Here is a 22,694-nt window from a genome sequence, read left to right on the forward strand (position 1 = left end):
AAATTTACATTACAGTAAAAAGGCTTAATATTTTGCTGAATAAGAAGTTTAACACATAAAAAGCTAAAAGACCCTAGGTTAGTGAGAATATAGATAATGGCTATAAACAATAATTGAATAGAAAAATGACCATTTCACCCATGTACAGTAACACTTAAAGTAATCATAGATCATTAAAACTATAGTAGCATGACATTCTTTTTTTTTTTTTTTTAATTTTTTTGACAGGCAGAGTGGACAGTGAGAGAGAGAGACAGAGAGAAAGGTCTTCCCTTGCCATTGGTTCACCCTCCAATGGCCGCTGCGGCTGGCGCACCGCGCTGATTCGATGGCAGGAGCCAGGTGCTTCTCCTGGTCTCCCATAGGGTGCAGGGCCCGAACACTTGGGCCATCCTCCACTGCACTCCCTGGTCACAGCAGAGAGCTGGCCTGGAAGAGGGGCAACCGGGACAGAATCCGGCTCCCCGACCGGGACTAGAACCCAGTGTGCCGGCGCCGCAAGGCGGAGGATTAGATTAGCCTAGTGAGCCACGGCGCCGGCCGCATGACATTCTTAACTATTGATTTTACAAAGATATAAAACAAAGTTTTACAAAGCTGTATTTGAAGCAATACTGATATACACAGACATTTCTTTCTTTTTTCTTTCTTTTCTTTTTTTTTTTTTTTTAAATTTTACCTCCCACATTTAAGGCAGAAATATGGTATTTGTCTTTGTGGGTCAGGCTAATTTCACTTACCACAGTGCTCTTCAGTTGCATCCATTGTACTGCAAATTGTAGAATGTCATGTTTTTTATAGCTGAATAATACTCTGTTATGTATATATGCCACATCTTTTTATCCATTCATCTGATGATGAACATGTGGTTGATTCTGAGTTTTGGCTACCGTGAGCAGTACTGCTATGAGCATGGTGGTTTGGTATCTCCTTGATTCACTGTGATCAAGTCTTTTGGGTATATACCCAGTAGTGGGATTGCTGGATCATACGGGCAAGTCTATGCCTAGTTTTTTAACAGATCTCCACAGTGTGTTCCACAGTGGCTGCACTACTTTACATTCCCACCAACAGTGTATAAGTGTTCTCCTTTGTCCACATTCTCCCCAGCATTTGTTACTCTTTGTATTTTGGATTTGAGACATTCTGACAAGGAGTGAGGTGATATCTCATTGTGGTTTTGATTTACATTTCCCTGATGGCTAGTGATGTTGAGCATTCTTTCATATATTTGTTGGCCATTTGTATTTCTTCTTTTGAGAGCTGTCTATTGAAGTCCTTTGTCCATTTCTCAACTGGATTGGTTATTTTTTTGTTGTAGAGTTTTCTAAGTTACTGATATATTCTGTATAACAATCCTTTGCCAGATAGGTGGTTTGCAATTTTTTTTTCTCATTCTGTTGAATGTCTCTTCACTCTTTTGATCATTTCCTTTGTTGTACAAAAGCTTTTGAGTTTGATATGGTCCCATTTGCTTAGTTATTCTTTTGTTGCCTGTGCTTTGGGTGTCTTTTCCAAGAAGTTGTTCCCTACACCAATGTCTTGGAGTATTTCCCCTACTTTTTCTTCCAGCAGCTTCATAGTCTCAGGCCTTAACATTTTGGTCTTTGTTCCATCTTGAGTTGATTTTTGTATATATAGAGAGGTATGGATCTAATTTCATTCTTCTGCATATATAAATCCAGTTTTGCGAGAATTGTTTGTTAAAGAGATTGTCCTTACTCCACTGTATGGTCTGTTTATCAAAAATCAGTTGGCTGTATGTATGTGGATTAATTTCTGGGCTCTGTTTTCTGTTCCATGGTTCTGTGTATCAGTTTTTAGGCACTGCCATGCTGTTTTTTTTTTTTCTTTTTAAGATTTATTTATTTGAAAGGCAGAATTACAGAGAGGCAGAGGCAGAGAGCGAGAGAGAAATCTTCCATCTGCTGCTTCACTCCCCAAATGGCTGCTATGGTCTGAGCTCGGCTGATCTGGAACCAGGAGCCAAGAGCTTCTTCTGGTTCTCCCACTTGGGTGCAGGGGTCTAAACACGTTGACCATCTTCTACTGCTTTCTCAGGCCACAGCAGAGAGCTTCACCCACTACAATGGCCACAGTGCCAGCCCCAACCATGCTATTTTAATTACTATAAGCTTTGTAGTATGCTTTGAAATCAGGTATTTTGATGCCTCTAGATTGATTTTTCTTGTTCAGTATCACTTTGGCTATTCTGGATCTTTTATGATGCCATAAGAATCATAGCGTTGCTTTTTCTAGTTTTCTAAAGAATGTGATTGATATTTTGATAGGGATTTCATTGAATCTATAGATTGGTTTAAGTAGGATAGACATTTTAATGATATTGATTCTTCTGATCCATGAGCAAGGAATATGTTTCCATTTTTGGTGTCTTTGAAGGTTTCTTTCATCAATGTTTGATAACCATCACTGCAGAGATCTTTCACTTTGGCTAAACTTATTCCTAAATATTTGATTTTTTTTGTTTCTGTTTTGACTGGGATTTCTTTCTTGCTTTCTCTTTGTATGAGTTCACCATTGGCATACAAAATGTTACTGCTTTTTGTATGTTTATTTTGTAACCTACAACTTTACTGAATTGGTTTATCAATTCTAATAGCGTTTTGGTGGAATGTTTAAGGTTTTCCATGTGCAACGTCATGTCATCTGCAAACATGGGTAGTTTGACTTCCTCTTTTTCAATTTTGATGCCCTTTCTTTTTCTCTTGCTTAATTGATCTTGCTAAAACTTCCAGTACTTTATTGAATAAGAGTGGTGAAGTGAACATGCTTGTCTTGTTCCAGTTCTGAGGGGAAATGTTTTCAGCTTTCCCCCATTCAGGAGGGTATTGGCTGTTGGTTTGTCATATAAAACCTTAATAATTTTGAGGAAACTTCCTTCTATACCTAATTTGTAGAGTTTTTATCATGAAATTGTGTTGAATTTTATTAGATGCTTTCTCTGAATCTGTTGAGATGATCATGGTTTTTATTTTTCATTCTATTGATATGATTTATGACATTGATTTGCAAATGTTGAACCAGCCTTGCATTTCTGGGTTAAATCGCATTTGATTGTGATGGATGATCTTTTTGATGTGGTTTCAGTTTCAATTTGCTAGTATTTTGTTGAGAATCTTTTTATCTATGTTCATTAAAGATATAGGTCTATAGTTTTTGTGTTGTGCCTTTGCTAGATTTTGGTATGAAAGTAATGTTGGCATCAAGAAAAGAGTTTGGCATAGTTCCATCCTGTTCAATATTTTTGAATAGTTTGAAGAATATTGGTGTTACTTCCTCTTTAAATGTTGTATAGAATTCAGTAGTAAAGTCATTAGGTCGTGGACTTTTTCCTGATGGAAGACTTTTGATTACAGCTTCAATCTCATTGCTTGTGAAGGGTCTGTATGGATTGTCCATATCTTCTTGAGTTAATCTTGTTAGATTATATGAATCCAGGAATTTATCCATTTCTTCAAGGTTTTCCACTTTATTAGCATATAATTCTTTGTAGTAGTTTCTTATGATCCTTTGTTATTTCAATAATATGTTATTTTAGTTATTTAATCATTTCCTCTTTTTTTTCTTTGTTAGTCCAGCTAGTAGTTTATATATTTTGTTTATCTTCTTGAAAAACCAACATTTTGTTTTGTTGATCTTTTATTTATTTATTTTTTTAGTTTTATTTATTTCTTCTCTGATCCTTATTATTTCTTGCCTCCTTCTGATATTGGGCTTGGTTTGTTCCTGTTTTTCTGTCTTCAGGATGTATCATTAGATCCTTAATTTGAGACATTTCTCTTTATTAATGTAAGCACCTAATACTATAAATTTCCCTCTTAATATTGCTTTTGCTGGAACCCACAGGTTTTGATATGTTGTTTTCATTTTCATTTACTTCAAGAAACTTTCTGATTTCCTTTTTAATTTCTTCAATGACCTGTTAATCATTCAGAAGCATATTATTTAATTTCCAAGTATTTATGTGTATTCTATTGTTCTTGTTGTTGATTTCAAGTTTTATTCCTTTATAGTCTGAGAAAATACCTGGTATGATTTCAACCTTTTTTCATTTGCTGAGACTTGATTTGTGGCCTAATATGTGGTTTATCCTAGAAAATGTTCCATGTGCTGATGCTGTTAGGAAAAAGAGTTGCAGATTGGTGCCTCCTCACAGGGCACCGTAAACGTTAGGAAAAGAGGTGCAGAATAGAGAGGAGGCATTGAATGAATTTACAACCAGATCGAATTTATTCAGAGAAAATAAATTTGCAGAGGTAGGTGACCAGCTACTAGCGTGCATATGATGGAATGCATGGCAGAAGGCTCTGACCTTCAGGGGCCAGATCTTTTTATATTTTTGGAAGGCTAGGGATGGGGTTGGGGGTAAGGGCCAGCAGATGGAGGTGAATTCCTAGAACTGATCTTTCAGATGGCCATATTGGGTGTCATATAAAGCCAATAGGATGTGAGACCCACTTGAAATTCAAGGGTGAGACTATGGAAGTCAGTTTGGAGATTCCTCAGAAACCTGAATATAACCCTACCATACAACCCAGCCATCCCACTCCTTGGAATTTACCCAAAGGAAATTAAATTGGCAAATAAAAGAGCTGTCTGCATCTTAATGTTTATTGCAGCTCAATTCACAATAGCTAAGATAATAATAGCTAATAATAGCTATTAATAATAACAATAGCTAATTAATAAGGAATCAACCTAAATGCCCATCAACAGTAGACTGGATAAAGAAATTATGGGACATGTACTCTATAGAATACTATACAGCAGTAAAAAACAGTGAAATCCGGTCATTTGCAACAAAATGGAGGAATCTTGAAAACATCGTGCTGAGTGAAATAAGCCAGTCCCAAAGGGACAAATATCATATATTCTCCCTGATTGGTGACAACTAACCGAGCACCAAAAAGGAAACCTGATGAAGTGAAATGGACACTATGAAGCCCTTGTCCTGACTGTTGATGAACAACTTAATACTTTATCCTGTTTAGTATTTTTTTTGTTCTACTTAATACTATTGGTTGAACTCTGTAATTAACACACAATTATTCTTAGGTGTTTAAATTTACCTGAAAAGTGATCCCTGTTAAAAATAAGAGTGGGAATAAGAGAGAGAGGCGATGTACAATTTGGGACATGCTCAATCAGACTTGCCCCAAATGGTAGAGTTAGATACTTGCCTGGGGACTCCCAATCAATCCCATCAAGGTGGCATGTACCAATGTCATCTCACTAGTCCAAGTGATCAATTTCAGTTCATAATTTATCATAATGGTAGGATTAAGAGTCAAAGGGATCACATAAACAAGACTAGTCTGCTAATACTAACTGTTAGAATTAAAAAGGAGAGAACAATCCAACATGGGAAGTGGGATACACAGCAGACCCATAGAATGGCAGATGTCCTAAATAGCACTCTGGCCTCAGAATCAGCCCTTAAGTCATTTGGATCTGGCTAAAAAGCCCATGAGAGTAGTTCAGGTATGGAAAGCCAAGACACTGTGGCAAAAAAAAAAAAAAAAAAAAAAAAAAAAAAACACACACACACAAAACAACAACAGACTAAACTAAACTAAATGAAAGATCTCTGCGAGTGAGATCCCAGTGTAAAGAACAGGCCGTCAAAGAAGGAGATACCTTTCTCTGAAGGGAGGAGAGAACTTCCACTTTGACTATGACCTTGTCTAAATAAGATTGGAGTTGGCAAACTCAAAAGGCTTCCATAGTCTTGGCAACTCATGACAAGAGCTAGGGTGATTACTGACGCCATAAATAAGAGTGTCAGTTGTTAAATCAACAACAGGAGTCATTGTGCACTTAGTCCCCATGTAGGATCTTTGTCCTTAATGTGTTGTACAATGTGAATTGATGCTATAACTAGTACTCAAACAGTACTTTACACTTTATGTTTCTGTGTGAGTGCAACTGTTGAAATCTTTACTTAATATGTACTAAATTGATCTTCTGTATATAAAGATAATTGAAAATAAATCTTGATGTGAATGGGATGGGAGAGGGAGCAGGAGATGGGAGCGTTGCGGGTGGGAGGAAAGTTATAGGGTGGAAAAAAGCCACAGTAATCCAAAAGCTGTACTTTTGAACTTTATATTTATTAAATAAAAGTTAAAAAAAAAAAAAGAAAAGAAATTCAAGGGCAAGGAATAAATTCCAGTGTTTATCCATCTTTTGGGCAGTGAGCAAGAATGGCTGAGGCTTATGTCTTTGTTCCATCAGATGAGAAGAATGCATGTTCTGTTGCTGTTGGATAAAATGTCCTATAAGTGTCTGTTAGGTCCATTTGCTTGACAGTATTTTCAATTCCAATGCATCTTTATTGATTTTCTCTCTGGAAGACCTGTTGACTGATGCGAGTGGAGTGTTGAAGTCAGCTAGTATTATTGTATTGGAGTCACTCTCTCCCGTTAGCTCTTTTAGTATGTAGTAATAGTATATATCTGGGTGGTCTTTTGTTGGTAAACATATATGTTTATGTTTGTTGTCTTCTTGCCAAATAGAACCTTTTGTCAAAATATAGTGCCTTCCTTTATTTCTTTTTACGCTTTTTGATTTAAAGTCTGTTTTATCAGGTAACAGGATATCTATGCCTGCTCGCTTATGGTTTTCATTTGCCTGGTATATCTTTTCCAACCTTTCAGTTTCAGTCTGCGTGTATCTTTGTGAAGTGAGTCTCTTATAGGCAGCATATAGTGGGGTTATAGTTTTTTATCCATGCAACCCACTTCAGTCTTTGGTTGGTGAATTTAATTCATTTACATTCTGGGTTAGTATTGATAGATAAGTACTAAGACCTGTCATTTTGTTGATTGATTAATGATTCTACCTGCTCTATTAATGAATTTTGTGGTGTTATGTGTTTCATGTTTACTTAATACAGGACACGGTTCAGAATTTCGTGTAAAAGCTGGTCTGGTTATGGTGAATTCTCTTAGTTTTTTTTATCTGGGAAATACTTTATTTCTCCTTCACTTTTTCACTTTTAAAGGATAGCTTCTCTAGAATATACTATTCTAGATAATAGAATATACTATTCTTGGTTGGAAGGTTTGTTTTTTTTTTTCTTTCTTTCTTTCTTTTTTTTTTTTTTTCTTTTTAAGACCTTGATTATATCATCCTACTGTCTTCTGGCCTGTAGGGTTCTCCCTGAGATGTCTGATGTTAATCTAACGGTTTTCCTTTATATGTAACTTGAAGATTTTCTCTTACTGTCATTAGGATTCTTTCCTTTTCTTTAGCTTTCCACAGTTTGACAACAATGTGCCTTGGAGAAGACCTTTTTTGGTTGTCTGCTTGGGGTTCTTTGAGCTTATTTTTAGATGTTCATGTCTTTCAAGATCTGGGTAATTTTCAACTGTTATTTCATTTAGCAGATTCTCAATGACCATTTCTTTTCTCCTTTAGGAATACCTATAATACCAGTGTTTGGTCACTTAATGGTATCCCCTATTTCATGTCAACTTTCTTCATTCTTTTAAATTCTTTTCTCTTTATTTTTGTTTGAAATATTTCAAAAGTTTTGTCCTTGAGGTCAAAAATTTTTTTCTTCCACTCGGTCTATTCCGCTTTAAAGCTCTCAATTGTATTTTTTATTTCATTGGTTGAAGATTTAACCTCCAAAATTTCTATTTGGTTCTTCTTATTGAATTCTATATCCTTAGTAATATTTTCATTCATGTCACTCATTGATTTCCTCATTTCTTTAGCCTGTGTATCTGTATTATCTTGCACCTCATTGAGTTTCCTTACAATCATTATGTTGAAGGCTAATTCTGTCATTTCATAGATATCTTTCAGTTCAGGATCTAATTCTGGAGGGTCACTGTGTTCTTTTGGAGGCGTCATGTTACTTTGCTTCTTCATGTCTCCTGTGTGTCTACATCGATGTCTGCCCATTCCTTCTTTATGGTGTAGGTGTTAGTGGAAAAGAGTTTATGGTTTAGCTGGAATGCAAGGTGTCACTGGCTGGTTGCTTTGGCTTTGGTTCTAAGTGAGCCCAGTGATGTAGTCGCAGTGATTTCTGTTGTCTTTGTCTTAATCAGTGTCAGATGCATCTGGAAATGACACAGTGATCTAGTCTGCTACAGTTTGTAGGGTGGGTATGGCTTTCAGATAAATAAGGGTTTCCTTGGGTGTGTATCTTTGACCCACAGAGAATTTGTTATCTGTCTCCTTGGCGAATGTGATAGCTAGGGCCTTGTTCTGGGTGCTGAGGGAGACAAGAGTGACTGCCCCCTCATCCTAGTGGCAATCCTGAATGAATCCTCAACCAGGGCTTGTGAGTTCAACTTCTCTGGCCATAGGACTGTGTGATACAGATGTACCCTTTCTGAGATCCTGCTAGGAGAGTTCAACTGGTGCTGTGGCTTATAATACCAACAGTCCTAGTCCTAGGACTCAAGGATGTGAAGTGAACCCTGTTCCAGTCCTACAAGGTGACTCTAAGGTATCAGGAGATTTTACAGTGAAGGATATGACTCCAGAGAGGTGGAATGCAGGTAGGTTCTTCCCTATGCCTACTGGGTAGATTCCTGTGGCACTGAGAAATTTAGAATGAATTTATAGTCCTGGTGTTACAGGGTCATTTCCCAGATCTCCCAGGGTGGGAGCAGGGCTTTTTTATGGGCTGCTTTTTGTGTTAGCCCCCAGCAACTTAGGCAAATCCCCCTGGCTCATGTAGATGCTTGAGCGTAGCTCTGGGCTAATGCAGGGAGGGGATCTGTCCTTTGCCTCACACATTGCCTGGCTGACTGTGATGCTGATAGGAACAGAACAGAGATGTGCCGATGGCTTTTTGCTGCTTGAGTATGGTGTGCTGTGTGAGTAAGGGAGAGGAGGAAAGGAGAGCATCGCAGCTTCCCTGCTGCAAGGCTGGCAGTTGCTCAGACTCCAGTCAGCTCTCCAAGCTTAAGTAAGTCAGTGGTTGTCTCTGGTTTGTGTCCGAGCTGCTCCTCTTCCAGTCCAGCTCTCTGCTATAGCCTGGGAAAGCAGTAGGAGATGGCTTGAGTGCTTGGGCCCCTGCACTCATGTGGGAGACCTGGAAGAAGCTCCTGGCTTCAGATCAGCTCAGCTGCAGCCATTGTAGCCATTTGGAGAGTGAACCAGTGGATGGAAGACCTTTCTCTCTGTCTCTCGCTCTCTCTCTCTCTCTGCAACTCTACTTCTCAAGTAAATAAATAAAATCTTAAAAAAAAAAAATAAAGTCAGTTGTTGACTTGGAATTCCCTCTCAGTTACAACTGCACGTGGCAGGGCACACAGCAGTTTCTTCCTACCTGATGTAAGAGCATGCTCACAGCCAGCAGCTCTGCTCCATGGGCTGGCTGTGGTGGTGGCTCTGTCTTCTCTTTTGTCCCATGGAGTCTTTGTTATTTTTGCTTCTGCGCTGAAAATTTTTGTCAGTCAGACCTCTGGAAACATTGTCCTTCCTTCATTCTTTTCATATCCCATAACAGCTTAAGTTAGTGTGCCTGTACCCTATTCAGCCATATTGGATCTTCCAGGATTGAGTTTTAATCAGCCTCGATTTTCAGCACCTACCACAGTCCTAAGATCTGACCTGTAAATATGTGAAAATAGCTAGGAAGTTAATATTTTCAGCTCTGTTTGTTTACTCTTTGCCTGTCTAAGCCTCATTTCCCCCATTGCTGAAAGAGGGGCAGTCAAGATAATCTCTAGGGACATTTGTAGCTCTAAGCTTCCACAATTAGGCCATCATCTGCAGTTCCATTTTTAATTTTTCCTCTTCTTGGAATGCTTTCTGCCCCCTCATCGCACACCCCTTTATAACTGTCTTCTCTATTTATTTTTTCTCCATGAGTCTCTCTCACATGACTAAGGCATTTTGATTTTTATAGTCCTTATGTATAGTCAATAGCATTTATATTCTGTCTAAAATTCTTTCTCGTGTTATGTGCCATTTTATATACTATTTCCCCATCAACTTGTGAACTCTCAAAACATGAGTGAGAACTTCTGGCCTGTTGGTCATATAAGGCCCACAAATCATTTGGCCTGGCCCTGCCAAGGCAACTGCAGACAGCACTCAAAATTTAGTAAATCTTTAGCAGGCTAATTTTAAGTTGATAATTTCATATGGCCCATGTATGATATTATAAATACCGAATAGCCCTTGGCACAAAAATGGTTCCTCACTCCTATTTAGAAGATAGAGAGGATATCTTATATTCCTGTTCTGTCTATAATAACTAGCTTATCTCACTATATTATTTATCCACCAAAATGGTTAATGTTCTGGTTTCTTTGTGTTTTGGAATGTGGTCCTCTGATTTTTTTTTATTTAAAAGCAATATTAATATGAAAACATTCTTCAGAGTTCTGTTTTTCCTCTATTGTATTGTTGGAAAATTGTTCATTTCTTGTACTGTTTTTCTATATGTTTTGTAAACAAATATCTATAGTTTATTTTATTGTAATTTTAAAGGTAAGCTTGATGGAACATGTTAATTTGTCTTTTTTGTCAGGAACTTGACGTTCCTAATCTGTATCTATTAATAAGCTGTTTTACTGACATTACTAGAAATTTTAATTTACATTTTTGGGATTTGTTTTGCAGAGGCTCTCCCCATGGTACTCCAGGACCAGAATGCAACCATATTTCAGATTTACCTCTTCTAGACAGTCCCAAGTAAGATTAATTTATTAGTTGTGGGATCTCCAAAGCTAAGCTGCTGCTTAGCATTAAAAAAAGAATGCTACAAAACTAGAAATAGTGTTTTGCTGAGTTTAATGTGTTATTTGAATGCTCTCTTTTGCATAGGCTGCTTATTTATATCGCTTCTGCTCCATCTCCACTTTGTGACATTTTTTTCAAGATTTTCTCTGTAACCCTCATTCAAATAAAACATTTGTGTTCCTTTTTTGTATTGCTCACCTCATCATTTTGTAATCTTTGCAGAAGCTTCTAGGTCCTCATATGTCATAGGTCACTGGGAAAACAAACAAACAAAAAAAAGATAGTATTGCCAACAAGTATTTTGTAGGGAAGATGAGTGAACCTCATTGTTATTGTTTTTTCAGTCCCTGGCTATCTTCTTCATTGACTGCTCCTTCAGTAGTAGCTCCAGTCACTTTCGCATCTATTGTAGAAGAAGAGCTACAACAAGAAGCAGCTCTTATCAGAAGTCGAGAAAAACCCTTGGCTCTTATTCAGGTAAGTCACATACCTATTAGGGTTTCACTTAGGAAATAACCACACCACCACTTACATTTCATACTAAGATCTTAAGAAAATTATGTTTGTTTGCTTTGGACAGGTACAAACTCATATATTTACCAAGTTTAAATTTAGATGCCATGTAAAACTAGACCGAGACATTCAGCGATTTAAGTATACACTGAAGGTGCTCAGGATGATTAATTTAGAACTAGCTTTGGTAATCTCTTGGACTGTTTGAGGTTTTAAAAGTAACCGATAAAAGAATTAGCAGTATTTAGTGGTATACTTCTGTTTAATTAAGAATTTTTAGGTTGTAAGCAACAAACACCAACTCAGGCTAACTTAAGAAAAAGGGAATTTATTTGAGGAGTGGTAGGATTCCACCAACTTAGCTAATGGGTCACAGAGCCAGGTACAGAAATATTTGGGACCCATAGTTGTGCTGGAGAGCTCACATGCAAGATTTAGAAGACTTGTACAATAAGAGAAAGTGTCTCACAGCATCCAGCTACAGGAATGCATGCATCCCAATAAATAGTTTCACTTTCTTTTTCCTTTTGCTCAGAATTCAAATTCAAGGAAGGGTGGGTATCTGATATATTGTAGCTCAAGCTGCAAGCTTCTCCTGGTCCAGGGAGTAGCAGGGTACCTGATGTAATTCCATTGTTTTTGTACTCATGGAAAGTGGTAGTTCCTCAAAAGGAAAGTGGAAAACATATAATGCTTAGTTAGTACTTAAAAGAATAAAACAAGACTTCTTTTTTTCTCCCTCCCTCCTTTCAGATTGAAGAGCGTGCAATACAAGATTTGTTGGTTTTCTATGAGGCATTTGGCAACCCTGATGAGTTTGTCATTGTTGAAAGGACACCGCAGGGACCACTGGCAGTACCTATGTGGAATAAGCATGGATGCTAGTTCACTGTGGGGTTGAGATGCAGTTTTCATAATTGTGATTGTTATAATAGTATAAAGAAAATCTGTGGAAAAAGTTCTTACAGATTTGGTAACAGATCATTCTAAATAGAATAAGAAGCATATGATGTTTGTATGATTGAAATTAATCAGAATTGTGATTTTAGTAACTTTTTAGGTAAAAATGTGTGAAAGGAAAACTTATTAGGTTAAGATTAAATAGAATTGTTTCTTAATGATCTTACAAAGGAAAATATGAGTGGAGTGTAAAATTTTAACAGTTGTATGTTAAAAATAACTTCTGAGAATTTGAGATCAATAATTTAGAAGATTTTGCCAAATACCTGTTGTCACTGTGCTTTTTAAAAAATGGCATTGATGAACTTAAAGTAGGAGCACCAGTTATATTTCACTTGGGACTCATTTCTTCTCCATTTTGCATTAAGCAAAGGATTACAGTGGGAAGGAAAAAGGAACTCTGAGCTGTTCAGGATATTTTAGAACAATAGTTTCTTTATAAGATTTGGAGTCATTGTATGGATTGATTTCTTTGTGGGGAGGGAGGACTTTATAAAACTTAATTGTGAAATAATTTCTCCAAATATTAAAATTTTCTAAAATAAATTCCTAATTAAATTCATATGGGAGTTGAACAGTTTGGAAAAGAGTTAGTATATAATTATGTTACCTTAGTGTATAATCAGAAGTTCTCTGAGCCTGGATAATATTTAGAGACATAAAATTTACTTTTCTTTCTTCACGGTCTACTGTTTGGTTTGTTTTTGAGTGTTTAACTTTTTAAAAACAAATGTTAAATCTGTGTTCCAGTACCAACATAAATTGGAAAGCTTAATGTTCTAGTTTCTGGAAGATAAACCCAAGGCAACATACAGTAATTCACTGCAATAATTCATTTGATGGAAAAATGGCTGAAACTAACTCAGAATTTCCAGCTCTAGCCCTACTGAAAATGCAGCAGGCATGTAAGCAAATGTGCAATAAAAAATAATCTTGATTCATTTCACCAATGTGTGTTTGATATCTTATACTATATCAACATCTTATGGGAAAAATTACTAATTGTGTGTAAATTGATGCTGTGTACATTCCTACATTGTTTTAAAAAGGGCAGTTTTACAAATAGGAACTATTTAAAGTTTTATATTTTATATTGAGTAAATTAAGAAAAAAATGGATTTTATAATGTTTATTGATGTTGGAGTAAAGAGGCCTTCGAAATAATTGAATTATTTCATTTGGAGTTTTGATTCTTCTATGCATACTGGCATCTTTAATATTTAAAGATGCTATGAAATGGTGATTTTCTTGTGTACTCCGTGCTGCTTGGGAAGCACCCTCAGGGGTCTTTGTTGGATGGGGATGTGAAGGAAAGGCAAGGGCTGATTCAGTCTGTGAGGCATTAGTCCTTTATGAATTATAACCAGAGCAATTGAATTTTATGATCTGTTTTATGTAATGTTCCATTATATAAAATTTCATTTGGATAAAAGGAATTTTTTTTTGCTAGTAAAGTAAAAGATCAGCTCTACTGTAAACTATTTATTCCTAAATGATTCCATGAAGATAATGACATGATACATTGCCAACAAAAAGCCCAGGAAAGAGATGGGTTTTACCCTACAATACTACCATTACTCTCTCTGTAGGAATTCATTCATAGCTAATCCCATAACCTCTAGGAAGACCTAATAGGATTGAAGAAAATCTAGAAATGGCCAGTTTAACTGATCAGGGAGATGGAAGAGGTCTTTAGGGTTGACTAAAACAACTGTAGAGCTTGGGAGACTAGAAAGTTAATGATAGGAGGCCGATGCTGTGATGTAGTGGGTGAAGGCGCCATCTGTAGCACCAGCATCCCACGTGGATGTCAGTTCAAGTCCCGACTGTTCCACTTCCAGTTCAGCTCCCTGCTAATGTGCCTGGGAGGCAGCAGAGGATAGCCCAAGTGCTTGGGTCCTGTATCCATGTGGGAGACCAGGAAGAAGTTCCTGGCTTCAGACCAGCCCAGCTCAGACCGTTGCAGCCATTTAGGGAGTGAACCAGCAGATGGAAGATCTCTCTGTTCTTCCTGTCTCTCTGTAACTCTGCCTTTCAAATAAATAAATCTTTTTTTTTAAAGTTGATGATTGGTGGAACATTGGATGAGGGAATATCATAAACAGTTATTCCTAAAATTTACAAAATCAAGAAGATTAGCAATCAGATGATATCAAATTTGTTGGCAAATACTAGGTGCAGATGCAGTCAGTTGAAAAGGTATTGCTATTTAATATCTTAATTGGTTGTAACTGTTTTGGAGACAAATATGTATATTTGTTCATGTTAAGTGGTTGATATGGATTCCATAAAATTTTAGATCTGAAGAAGTCTTATCTGTTAACTTTATGCATAGTCTTTTCAATTTATAAATTGAAGAAAGTGAACTCTAGAGAAATGACTAATGAGAATGAAGTCTCCTGTCTTTATTATGGTTGCCCAACAGCTACACCAGACTGCCTCTTTGACATTACTAATTGTCTACAGCAAGTTAGCCCAAACTATTGAAATATAAAATATAAATATATTAATATATTTATATTAATAGTATATAAATATATATTTAAATATGATATAAAAACCACTTAGTAAAAATAAATGTTATCCAGAAACTTCCAGAGTTGGCAATAGAAGAGATGCTTTTAGAAAAAAAGTCAACAACCTTCAACCAAGGAATTAGGGACAAGTAATCAAAGATTTCCATGGGTAATGCCTATGTATCCATTTTTTGTTTGAGGTAATGCTCAAGTTATATAAGATACCAAAACAACTTGGCCATTTATATACAAATGACAATAAAACTGTATGTCAGCTTTTATATACAGGTATTTCATTTTCTTAGATATTTCTGTTTCATCACCTAGTCAGCTTTATCATCTATGATGAAACTCATTCTTGCCACCCCAAGCTTTTTCATCTTTTGTAGTTTCCTTGTGTCTTTTTTTTTTTTTTAAGATTTATTTATTTATTTGAAAGTCAGAGTTACACACAGAGAGGAGAGGCAGACAGAGGTCTTCCGTCCACTGGTTCACTCCCCAATTGGCCACAACAGCTGGAGCTCTGCCCATCCAAAGCCAGGAGCCAGGAGCCTCTTCCGGGCCTCCCACGTGGGTGCAGGGGCTCGAGGACTTGGGCCATCTTCTATTGCTGAGATTAAAAAGGCTGATAGCATTATTACAAAAACAATTTTGAATTTACTAACACGTGAAACATTGAGAATCAGTGTATTAGTCACTTAACTGCTATTATTTCCTTCTCTTCCGTGGTTCAATCCATTATAAGTCCTGACTTTGAAACCAATACTTTCAAAATATCTTATCTCTTCCCTGCAGAGAAAAGACATGTTCAACCTCTTCTTGAAACTTATCCCCAAACCATTAGAAAAACAAGAATTATCATTGGCCACCATAGATGTCTGTATGGCTAAACCACAGTGTTAAGAAGACAGAATGTGTCTGGCTGAAAGGAAATTTTTGGTAAAGGAGGATCAAATCAATCACCTGCAGAACTTGAGGAAGGTACTGAGTGAGCAGATCTTGTTTCACAGAAACTTCTACAGATTCACGAATCAGAGCTAGCAGGTGTCAGACAAGGCAGTGGATAAAGGCAGACCTGTACTTGATAGTTTACATATGTAGTTGTTGCAGGTCTAGGTTATTATATTTTTTCCTACTGGCAACAGAGATAAGAGGTTTAGTCTCTGATGAAACTGAATTTCAGAGACTAGTTCACCAGAGACGTAAGCAATTGTTGTTGAATAACTAACCTATGCAACCACAGCCTCCCTACCCCATGCAGCTTCTGAAAGTGGCCACTTTTTAAAAAAATTTTTTTATTTTAAAGAATTATTTTATTTATTTTGAAAGACAGAGGAGTTACAGAGAGAAGTAGAGCTAGAGAGAAAGTCTTCCATCCCCCTGGTTCACTCCCCCAAATGACCGCAATAGCCAGAGCTGAGCTGACCTGAAGCCAGGAGCCAGGAGCCTCCTCCAGGTCCCCCATGCAGGTGCAGGGGCCCAAGGAGTTGGGCCGTCTTCCACTGCTTTCCCAGGCCATAGCAGAGAGCCGGATCAGAAGAGGAGCAGCCGAGACTAGAACTGGCGGCCATATGGGATGGTGACACTTCAGGCCAGGGTGCCGGCCCCATGGCCAGTTCTGATATGACATTGCAATACCCTTCTATAATGAAACTGAATACTTCAGACAAAGAGATTCTGACATTTTCAAACCCTTAATGAAAACCTAGTAGTTTCACTTCATACTGAACTACACTAATGAGAGGTGCTCCTGGCCCCATCTAGAACTTCAGCTTTTTGGAGTCTGTTAAATGGATTACTAAATGTTTAGGGAAAGCATCAATGTGAAAGAGTCCCGTCTTCAAAAAGAAAAAGTGAACTCACTTGACAAAGATCAACTCTAAGAAGAAAACTCTTAAAAAAAGGTAATATCTTTAAGTATTAGAAATTACATCTGTACAGTGAAAAAAATGAGGTTATACAAAATGAACCATATGGAACCAGACTTGTAAAGCTCAAACTTGATGTGAGTATAGTCATTTTGCTGTTAGGATCCTGTCACTCACCCCAAATCCTATGGGGTAAACAGTTAAAATAATCTCTTTTCTTTCTAACAACTGGAATATCACTTATAAATATTAATCTGTTTTGAAAAAATTTAGGTTCATTCTGGTTGGCCACAGACCACCTTTTGCTAGCTTAGCATATAAAGCCTTTTTCACCTGTCTCAGAGTATGGGAGTTCCTATAATCTTGTTGTTGCCCCAAACATGCTTCTATTCATAAGTCCTTAATAATGTACACTCTGAAATCCTGTATTTGTCTACTGCTATCTTCAGTATCTTGATGCTTTCTATCCTTGGCAGCTTGTTCTCATGTACTATCTTTTTTAAAGATTTATTTATTTATTTAAAAGAATTACAGAGAGGTAGAGGGAGAGACAAAGAGAGATCTTCCATCTGCTGGTTCACTCCCCAAATGGCTGCATTGGCCAGAGCTGAAGCCAGGAGCCAAGAACTTTTCCACATCCTGTGTGGGTGGCAGGAGCCCAGGCACTTGGGCCATCTTCCATCTTTCTTGGGCGCATTAGCAGAGAACTGTATCTGAAGTGGAGCAGCCAGTACATGAACCTGCGCCCAAATGGGATGCCAGCATCTCAGGCAGTGGCTTAACCCCACTGTGCCACAACACCAGCCCCATATTTTTTTTTTCCCCAAAGCAATTGGTGAACTAACCAAGAGACTGGAAAAAATGGACAAGAGGAATGAAGTCTCCATGGACAAACTTGCAGATTGACCGTCTACTTCTGTATGTAAGTATGGTGCCCATATGTTGGACACTTGTGATCTGCTATCTGAACATAGTGATAACATCACTGAGTTTTGTGAATGTGGCATGACCCACAGTGGTAATGAAGGATGGTGGGTCATTCTGCTGGCTACCAATGCACAACTGGCTGCAGAGTCATAGGTAGCGGAGCTAGAGGGGGAGGAGGATGCTGAGGTCATCGAAGCAAAAGAGTTAAGTCTATGAGCCATGCTTTCCCATCTTGCCACTTCTGCAGCAGAAGGCATAGGCCCAGCAAATGCAGCAGCTGGCTGGAGATGGAGCACCCTTGTACAGGAAACCTCAATGATCTGAGAATATACTTTGGTAGAATTGCTGCGCACAACATAAACTTCCAAACACCTGCCCTGTGAGAGTCTGACCACTTGGATAATGTGACTAGAGTAAAAGAGAGGGCTATATTTATTTGGCAGGAAATGAAGCTGGGAAAAAAAAAAAAAAGACTAATAACCACCCACTGGTTAGGCATTGTTTGTTTAATACCTACCGGTACAAGGAGATCATTCCCTTTTGGGCTGCATAATAATGGGAATGAAATTAGAGATGGCCAGATGAGGGGGATTTGCCAAAGGAGACAACCCCTTGGAGGAGCATAGAAGCACAAATTATTCTGCAAAAATTAGGAATAAGTTCAATCCAGGTAACTGATAACAAATGGGATACAATATCCATGGCTCTGATATTTCTTGAGAGCACATAGATCAATAACCAAATGCCATTTTGTTTGCTCTATGGAAAGACCTAAAGCCTGAACAATAGTTCTGACCCCTCCCATCTGCTCCCCACCATGGAGATAGGTAGATGATTGGGCTCCACAGATAGGTATTGTAGTTTATACGGCATGGATTCCTCCTACTCCCTGAAATGAAGGTGGAGTCAAGGTCACCCTAAGTTGAGCACAACTGGGAGCAACCAAAGGCCTCATAGAGAACCATCTCCTGTTCCTCATAGCATAAAAATAGTCGCTCAGTAGACATGGGTACTGAATGTACTTTGAACTATGACAACCTGGAACATTTTATGTGCATTTATAGTCATAGATGCATATGTGAGCAAGAATATTAGGGTAATGCAAATATTGATTACATTTAGGTAATAGGTGAGAGCAGCCCCTGTACCATAGCTAGTGCATATTTCTTCAGTCCTAAGAATGGATACATTGTCAGGAAAGACATTGCAAACATCTCTAGGGGGAATTTCTGCTTACTGTAAGATGACAAAGGCTGCACTGGGGAAGAGGCGAAGTGTGAGCTTGTCAGTCTCCCTGCCCTAAAGGTAGTGCGATCCAAGGCAGTACAAACTATCCAGCAGAGTCATTGGCATAGAACCAGAAGACTGAAATCCTATGACCCCCCCTTCATGGTGCTTTTTTATGTTTTCATTTCAATTGAAAAGGAGAAAGAGAGAGAGAGCTTCCATCTGCTTATTCACTTCCCAGGGCTCAGTCAGGCCAAAGAGAGGAGGTCAGAACTTGCTTGGGGTTTTTGGTGTGCAGGGCAGGGACAAGTACTTTAAGCATCATCTGTCTTGCAGGGTGTGACGGTGTGCATTAGAGGAAGCTGTACTGAAGCAGGTTTGCAAGGACTCTAACCAGGCATTCCAATTTGGGATGCAGGCATCCTAAGTGGCAACATAACTGCTGCACCAAATGCCCGCTCCTCACAGTGGCTTTTTCCCTTACCCACAGTGCTTTTAATAGTCCTGTCTGGCCACTTAAAAGTCTGATGGGACTTGGAGAATGACTGTATTATCAGGAATTTAACAAGGCTGTGCTTCGCATACATACTGCAGTTGCCCATAGTACCTGGGTAAATACCGACCTCCTCTCTAGGTTCTGTTCACACTGTTTTAGATTTAGCTAATGTCTGGTAACATGTTACAAGCAGATGCACAAGACTAGTGGCCTTCACATGAGAAGGTAGATAGTGGATGTTAGGTGCTGCCCTAAAGTGGTGGCCCAAGACCTTGCCCTGGTCTGATTTTCTATCAGCACTGAATGGTATCCTTATATTGTTGAAATCATGCTAATGAATGAAAATTATGCTCAGGGCCAGCACAGCGAGTAAAGCTGCCACCTGTGATGTAGACATCACTTATGGCTGCCAATTCGAGACCCAGCTGTTCCATTTCCTATCCAACTCCCTGCTAATGTGCTTGGGATAGTAGCAAATGATGACCCAAGTGCTTGGGCCCCTTCCCCCACCTGGGGGATCTAGAGGAAGCTCCTGACTCTTGGCTTCCGCCTGGCCCAGCCCCAGCCATTGCGGCCATTTAGGGAGTGAACTAGCAGATGGAAGATATTCTCTCCTTCTCTCTCTCTCTTTGTGTGAACGCTGACTTTCAAATAAATATGAAAAAAAGAGAGAAAATTATGCTTTTTTACAGGTCATAGTAGATGGCCTTTACACCCATGTCCAGGTGAGAGGGTGGGCTATCAAGCCCCAAAAGGTGTGAAGACCCAGACTTCACAGTTTTTTGGGAGGATGCTCTGGTCTGGTGAGACCCATTGTCAGTACCTGCAATGATTTTCAAGTGCAGACTTTCCCTATACCCCATACAGTAAAGGATGTACAGGCATTTGGAGGGCTCTTGGGTCACTGGTGGGCATTCATTCTCTTTTAGCACAATGTCCACCCTCACTATATCAGCATTAGCAAGGGGAGCACATGGGACTGGGATGTCTCCCAACAGCTAATATTCAAAAGGAAAAAATAGTACAGGCACACACTTGGATACCTCTCTACCAGATGTGCCAATGCCATTAGATATTACCAGTGTAACAGGTAGATGAGTTGGACCCTCTGTGAAGAGCAAAAAAGGAAAAAGTTACCTCTGAGTTCTTGGTCTCAGCTCTGGAAGGGAACTGAATCTTCCCTTTAGAGTGACAGTTCCTACTGGTGTTCAATGCCATATTACAGGCACAGAGCACACTGGCCTACCTATAAAGGCATGGGTATGGCCGGCGCCGCGGCTCACTAGGCTAATCCTCCGCCTTGCGTCGCCGGCACACCGGGTTCTAGTCCAGGTCGGGGCACCGGATTCTGTCCCGGTTGCCCCTCTTCCAGGCCAGCTCTCTGCTGTGGTCCGGGAGTGCAGTGGAGAATGGCCCAAGTGCTTGGGCCCTGCACCCCATGGGAGGCCAGGAGAAGCACCTGGTCCTGGCTTCAGATCAGCGCGATGCGCCAGCCACAGCGCGCCAGCCGTGGCGGCCATTGGAGGATGAACCAACGGCAAAAGGAAGACCTTTCTCTCTGTCTCTTTCTCTCACTGTCCACTCTGCCTGTTAAAAAAAAAAAAAAAGGCATGGGTAGATGGCCTGTCTCATCAGCCTTAGTCCATTATAGTACAAACCCCTTCCTTAAATAAGTAGCATAAATATTTACAACAGTAAGTGTCCTATCCAACAGCTTATTGACTCTTAAGCTGTGGCTGCTTTTGGGCCCAATTCCTTATGAAACCACTTCACCATCCTGGCTGGCTACCCAGTGCCTATTCTTTCACAAATTCAAGGAGAAGTGGCCCACACATTCCAAATTGGTAAACAGGTTGGTCCAACAGGGAGACTCCCACTGCTCATACAACCTTCGCTGATACTATCTGGTTTGAAATGAGGCTGGGCGGGGAGATCAGAATAGCCAGTGGGCAGTATGACTGATAGTAACTAATGAGCCATAGTCGCTGTTTGTAATCAAGGCCTCCCATTGTGGATAGCACAGGGACAAGTAGGATAATGGTCTATTCATGGAAAGGTCTCCATTGAGACCTTTACAGGAACAGCTACACAAACCTGGGAAGCGTCTATCTATTCAAGAGAAAAATCTCTGACCTTGGGAACATGAAGATAGACACCTTGACTAAAGTGCTGGCCCTGATCCTGACCCAAGCAGCTGATGGTTCCTGTGGTTGCATAACAAGAATTGATGTAGCAGTGTTAAAGCAGAGTAGAGCAGAGTGAAGGGGGCAGGATTACCCCTAAGATACAGTGACTTGGTGCCATCTGTGACCCAGTGTCAGCAAGTTCCTGCCTCTGGCTCTGTTGCTTGGCTCACATGCAGTTACAGATACACCAAGCCATCCAACCTGTGCAGGACTGGAACATTGATTACCTTGCTTCTTTGTAAGGGACACAAATACCAGGGGACTTCAAAATTCTATGAAAAATGTGTATTGCCAAAAAAACTGTTGGGGCTGGCTCTGTGGTGCAGTAGGTTAATACTCTGCTTGCAGCACTGGCATCCCATATGGTCGCCAGTTCTAGTCCTGGCTGCCCCTCTTCTGATCCAGCCCTCTGCTATGGCCTGGGAAAGTAATGGAAGATGTCCCAAGTCCTTGGGCCCCTGCACCTGCGTGGGAGACCAGGAAGAAGCACTTGGCTCCTGGCTTCAGATCAGCGCAGCTCCAGCCGTTGCAGCCATCTGGGGGAGTGAACCAATGGAAGGAAGACCTTTCTCTCTGACTCTCCCTCTCACTGTAACTCTACTTATGAAATAAATAAATAAAATATTTTTTAAAAACTGCATGGATTTCAGAGTTGTTTTGCACCAAAATAAACTTCATTTAATTCCATGCTCCCAGGAACTTTTTGACATGCCTTTGTTCACTTTGACCTGGGTGGAATCAGCTACTGGCCTTATACAAGCCTAGCCTGGCAAGAGAGCTAACTAAACTGCCATCATTAGATGTCCCAATGTTAAGTGTGATGTAAAGATACCCTTGCAGTACAATAGTAACAAAAACATCCATTTTACATGACTTACTGTCTAAGATCGGGCTCAAACTCATGTTATATCATGGCACTTGCATCTGCTTTATTACCCCCAGGCAGCAGCAGCGTTGGTAGAGAGAAATAAAGGCTTGGTAAAGCAACAAATACAGGACTGTGGTGGAATGAGAAGGCCATGCCAAGATGGCCGCTGACAATGGAGCCTGCCTGGCAACAGGCTGTGATTGGATGGCTTTGGAAACCACATGACAATGGAGCCTGCCTGGCAACAGGCTGTGATTGGTTAGGGCATAGACCACCCCTTGACTGGATTGGCTGCCTTGGCTATATAAGCTGCGGTACCAACTGAAATAAATGAGTCTGCGGGCTGCTTGCCTCTGGCCTGCTTTCACCTGCCTCCCAGGGTCTGTGTGGTGATTCCGCACC

General features: G+C 39.5%; 1 protein-coding gene across 2 annotated transcripts in view; it reads left to right on the top strand.

The window, feature by feature from the left end:
- IBTK (inhibitor of Bruton tyrosine kinase) overlaps positions 1-13,150 on the top strand; it is a 94,130-nt gene extending 80,980 nt beyond the window's left edge. For both annotated transcript variants that reach the window (XM_008263147.4, XM_002714548.5), the window contains exons 27-29: positions 10,612-10,683; positions 11,076-11,208; positions 11,998-13,150. In XM_008263147.4, the coding sequence (XP_008261369.1) occupies positions 10,612-10,683; positions 11,076-11,208; positions 11,998-12,129 (337 nt within the window). In that variant the 3' untranslated portion in view covers positions 12,130-13,150. The remainder of the gene's footprint in view (positions 1-10,611; positions 10,684-11,075; positions 11,209-11,997) is intronic.
- Positions 13,151-22,694: the final 9,544 nt, after the last annotated feature.

Source organism: Oryctolagus cuniculus, chromosome 5, assembly GCF_964237555.1.
Source record: "Oryctolagus cuniculus chromosome 5, mOryCun1.1, whole genome shotgun sequence".
NCBI classification, from domain to species: domain Eukaryota; kingdom Metazoa; phylum Chordata; class Mammalia; order Lagomorpha; family Leporidae; genus Oryctolagus; species Oryctolagus cuniculus.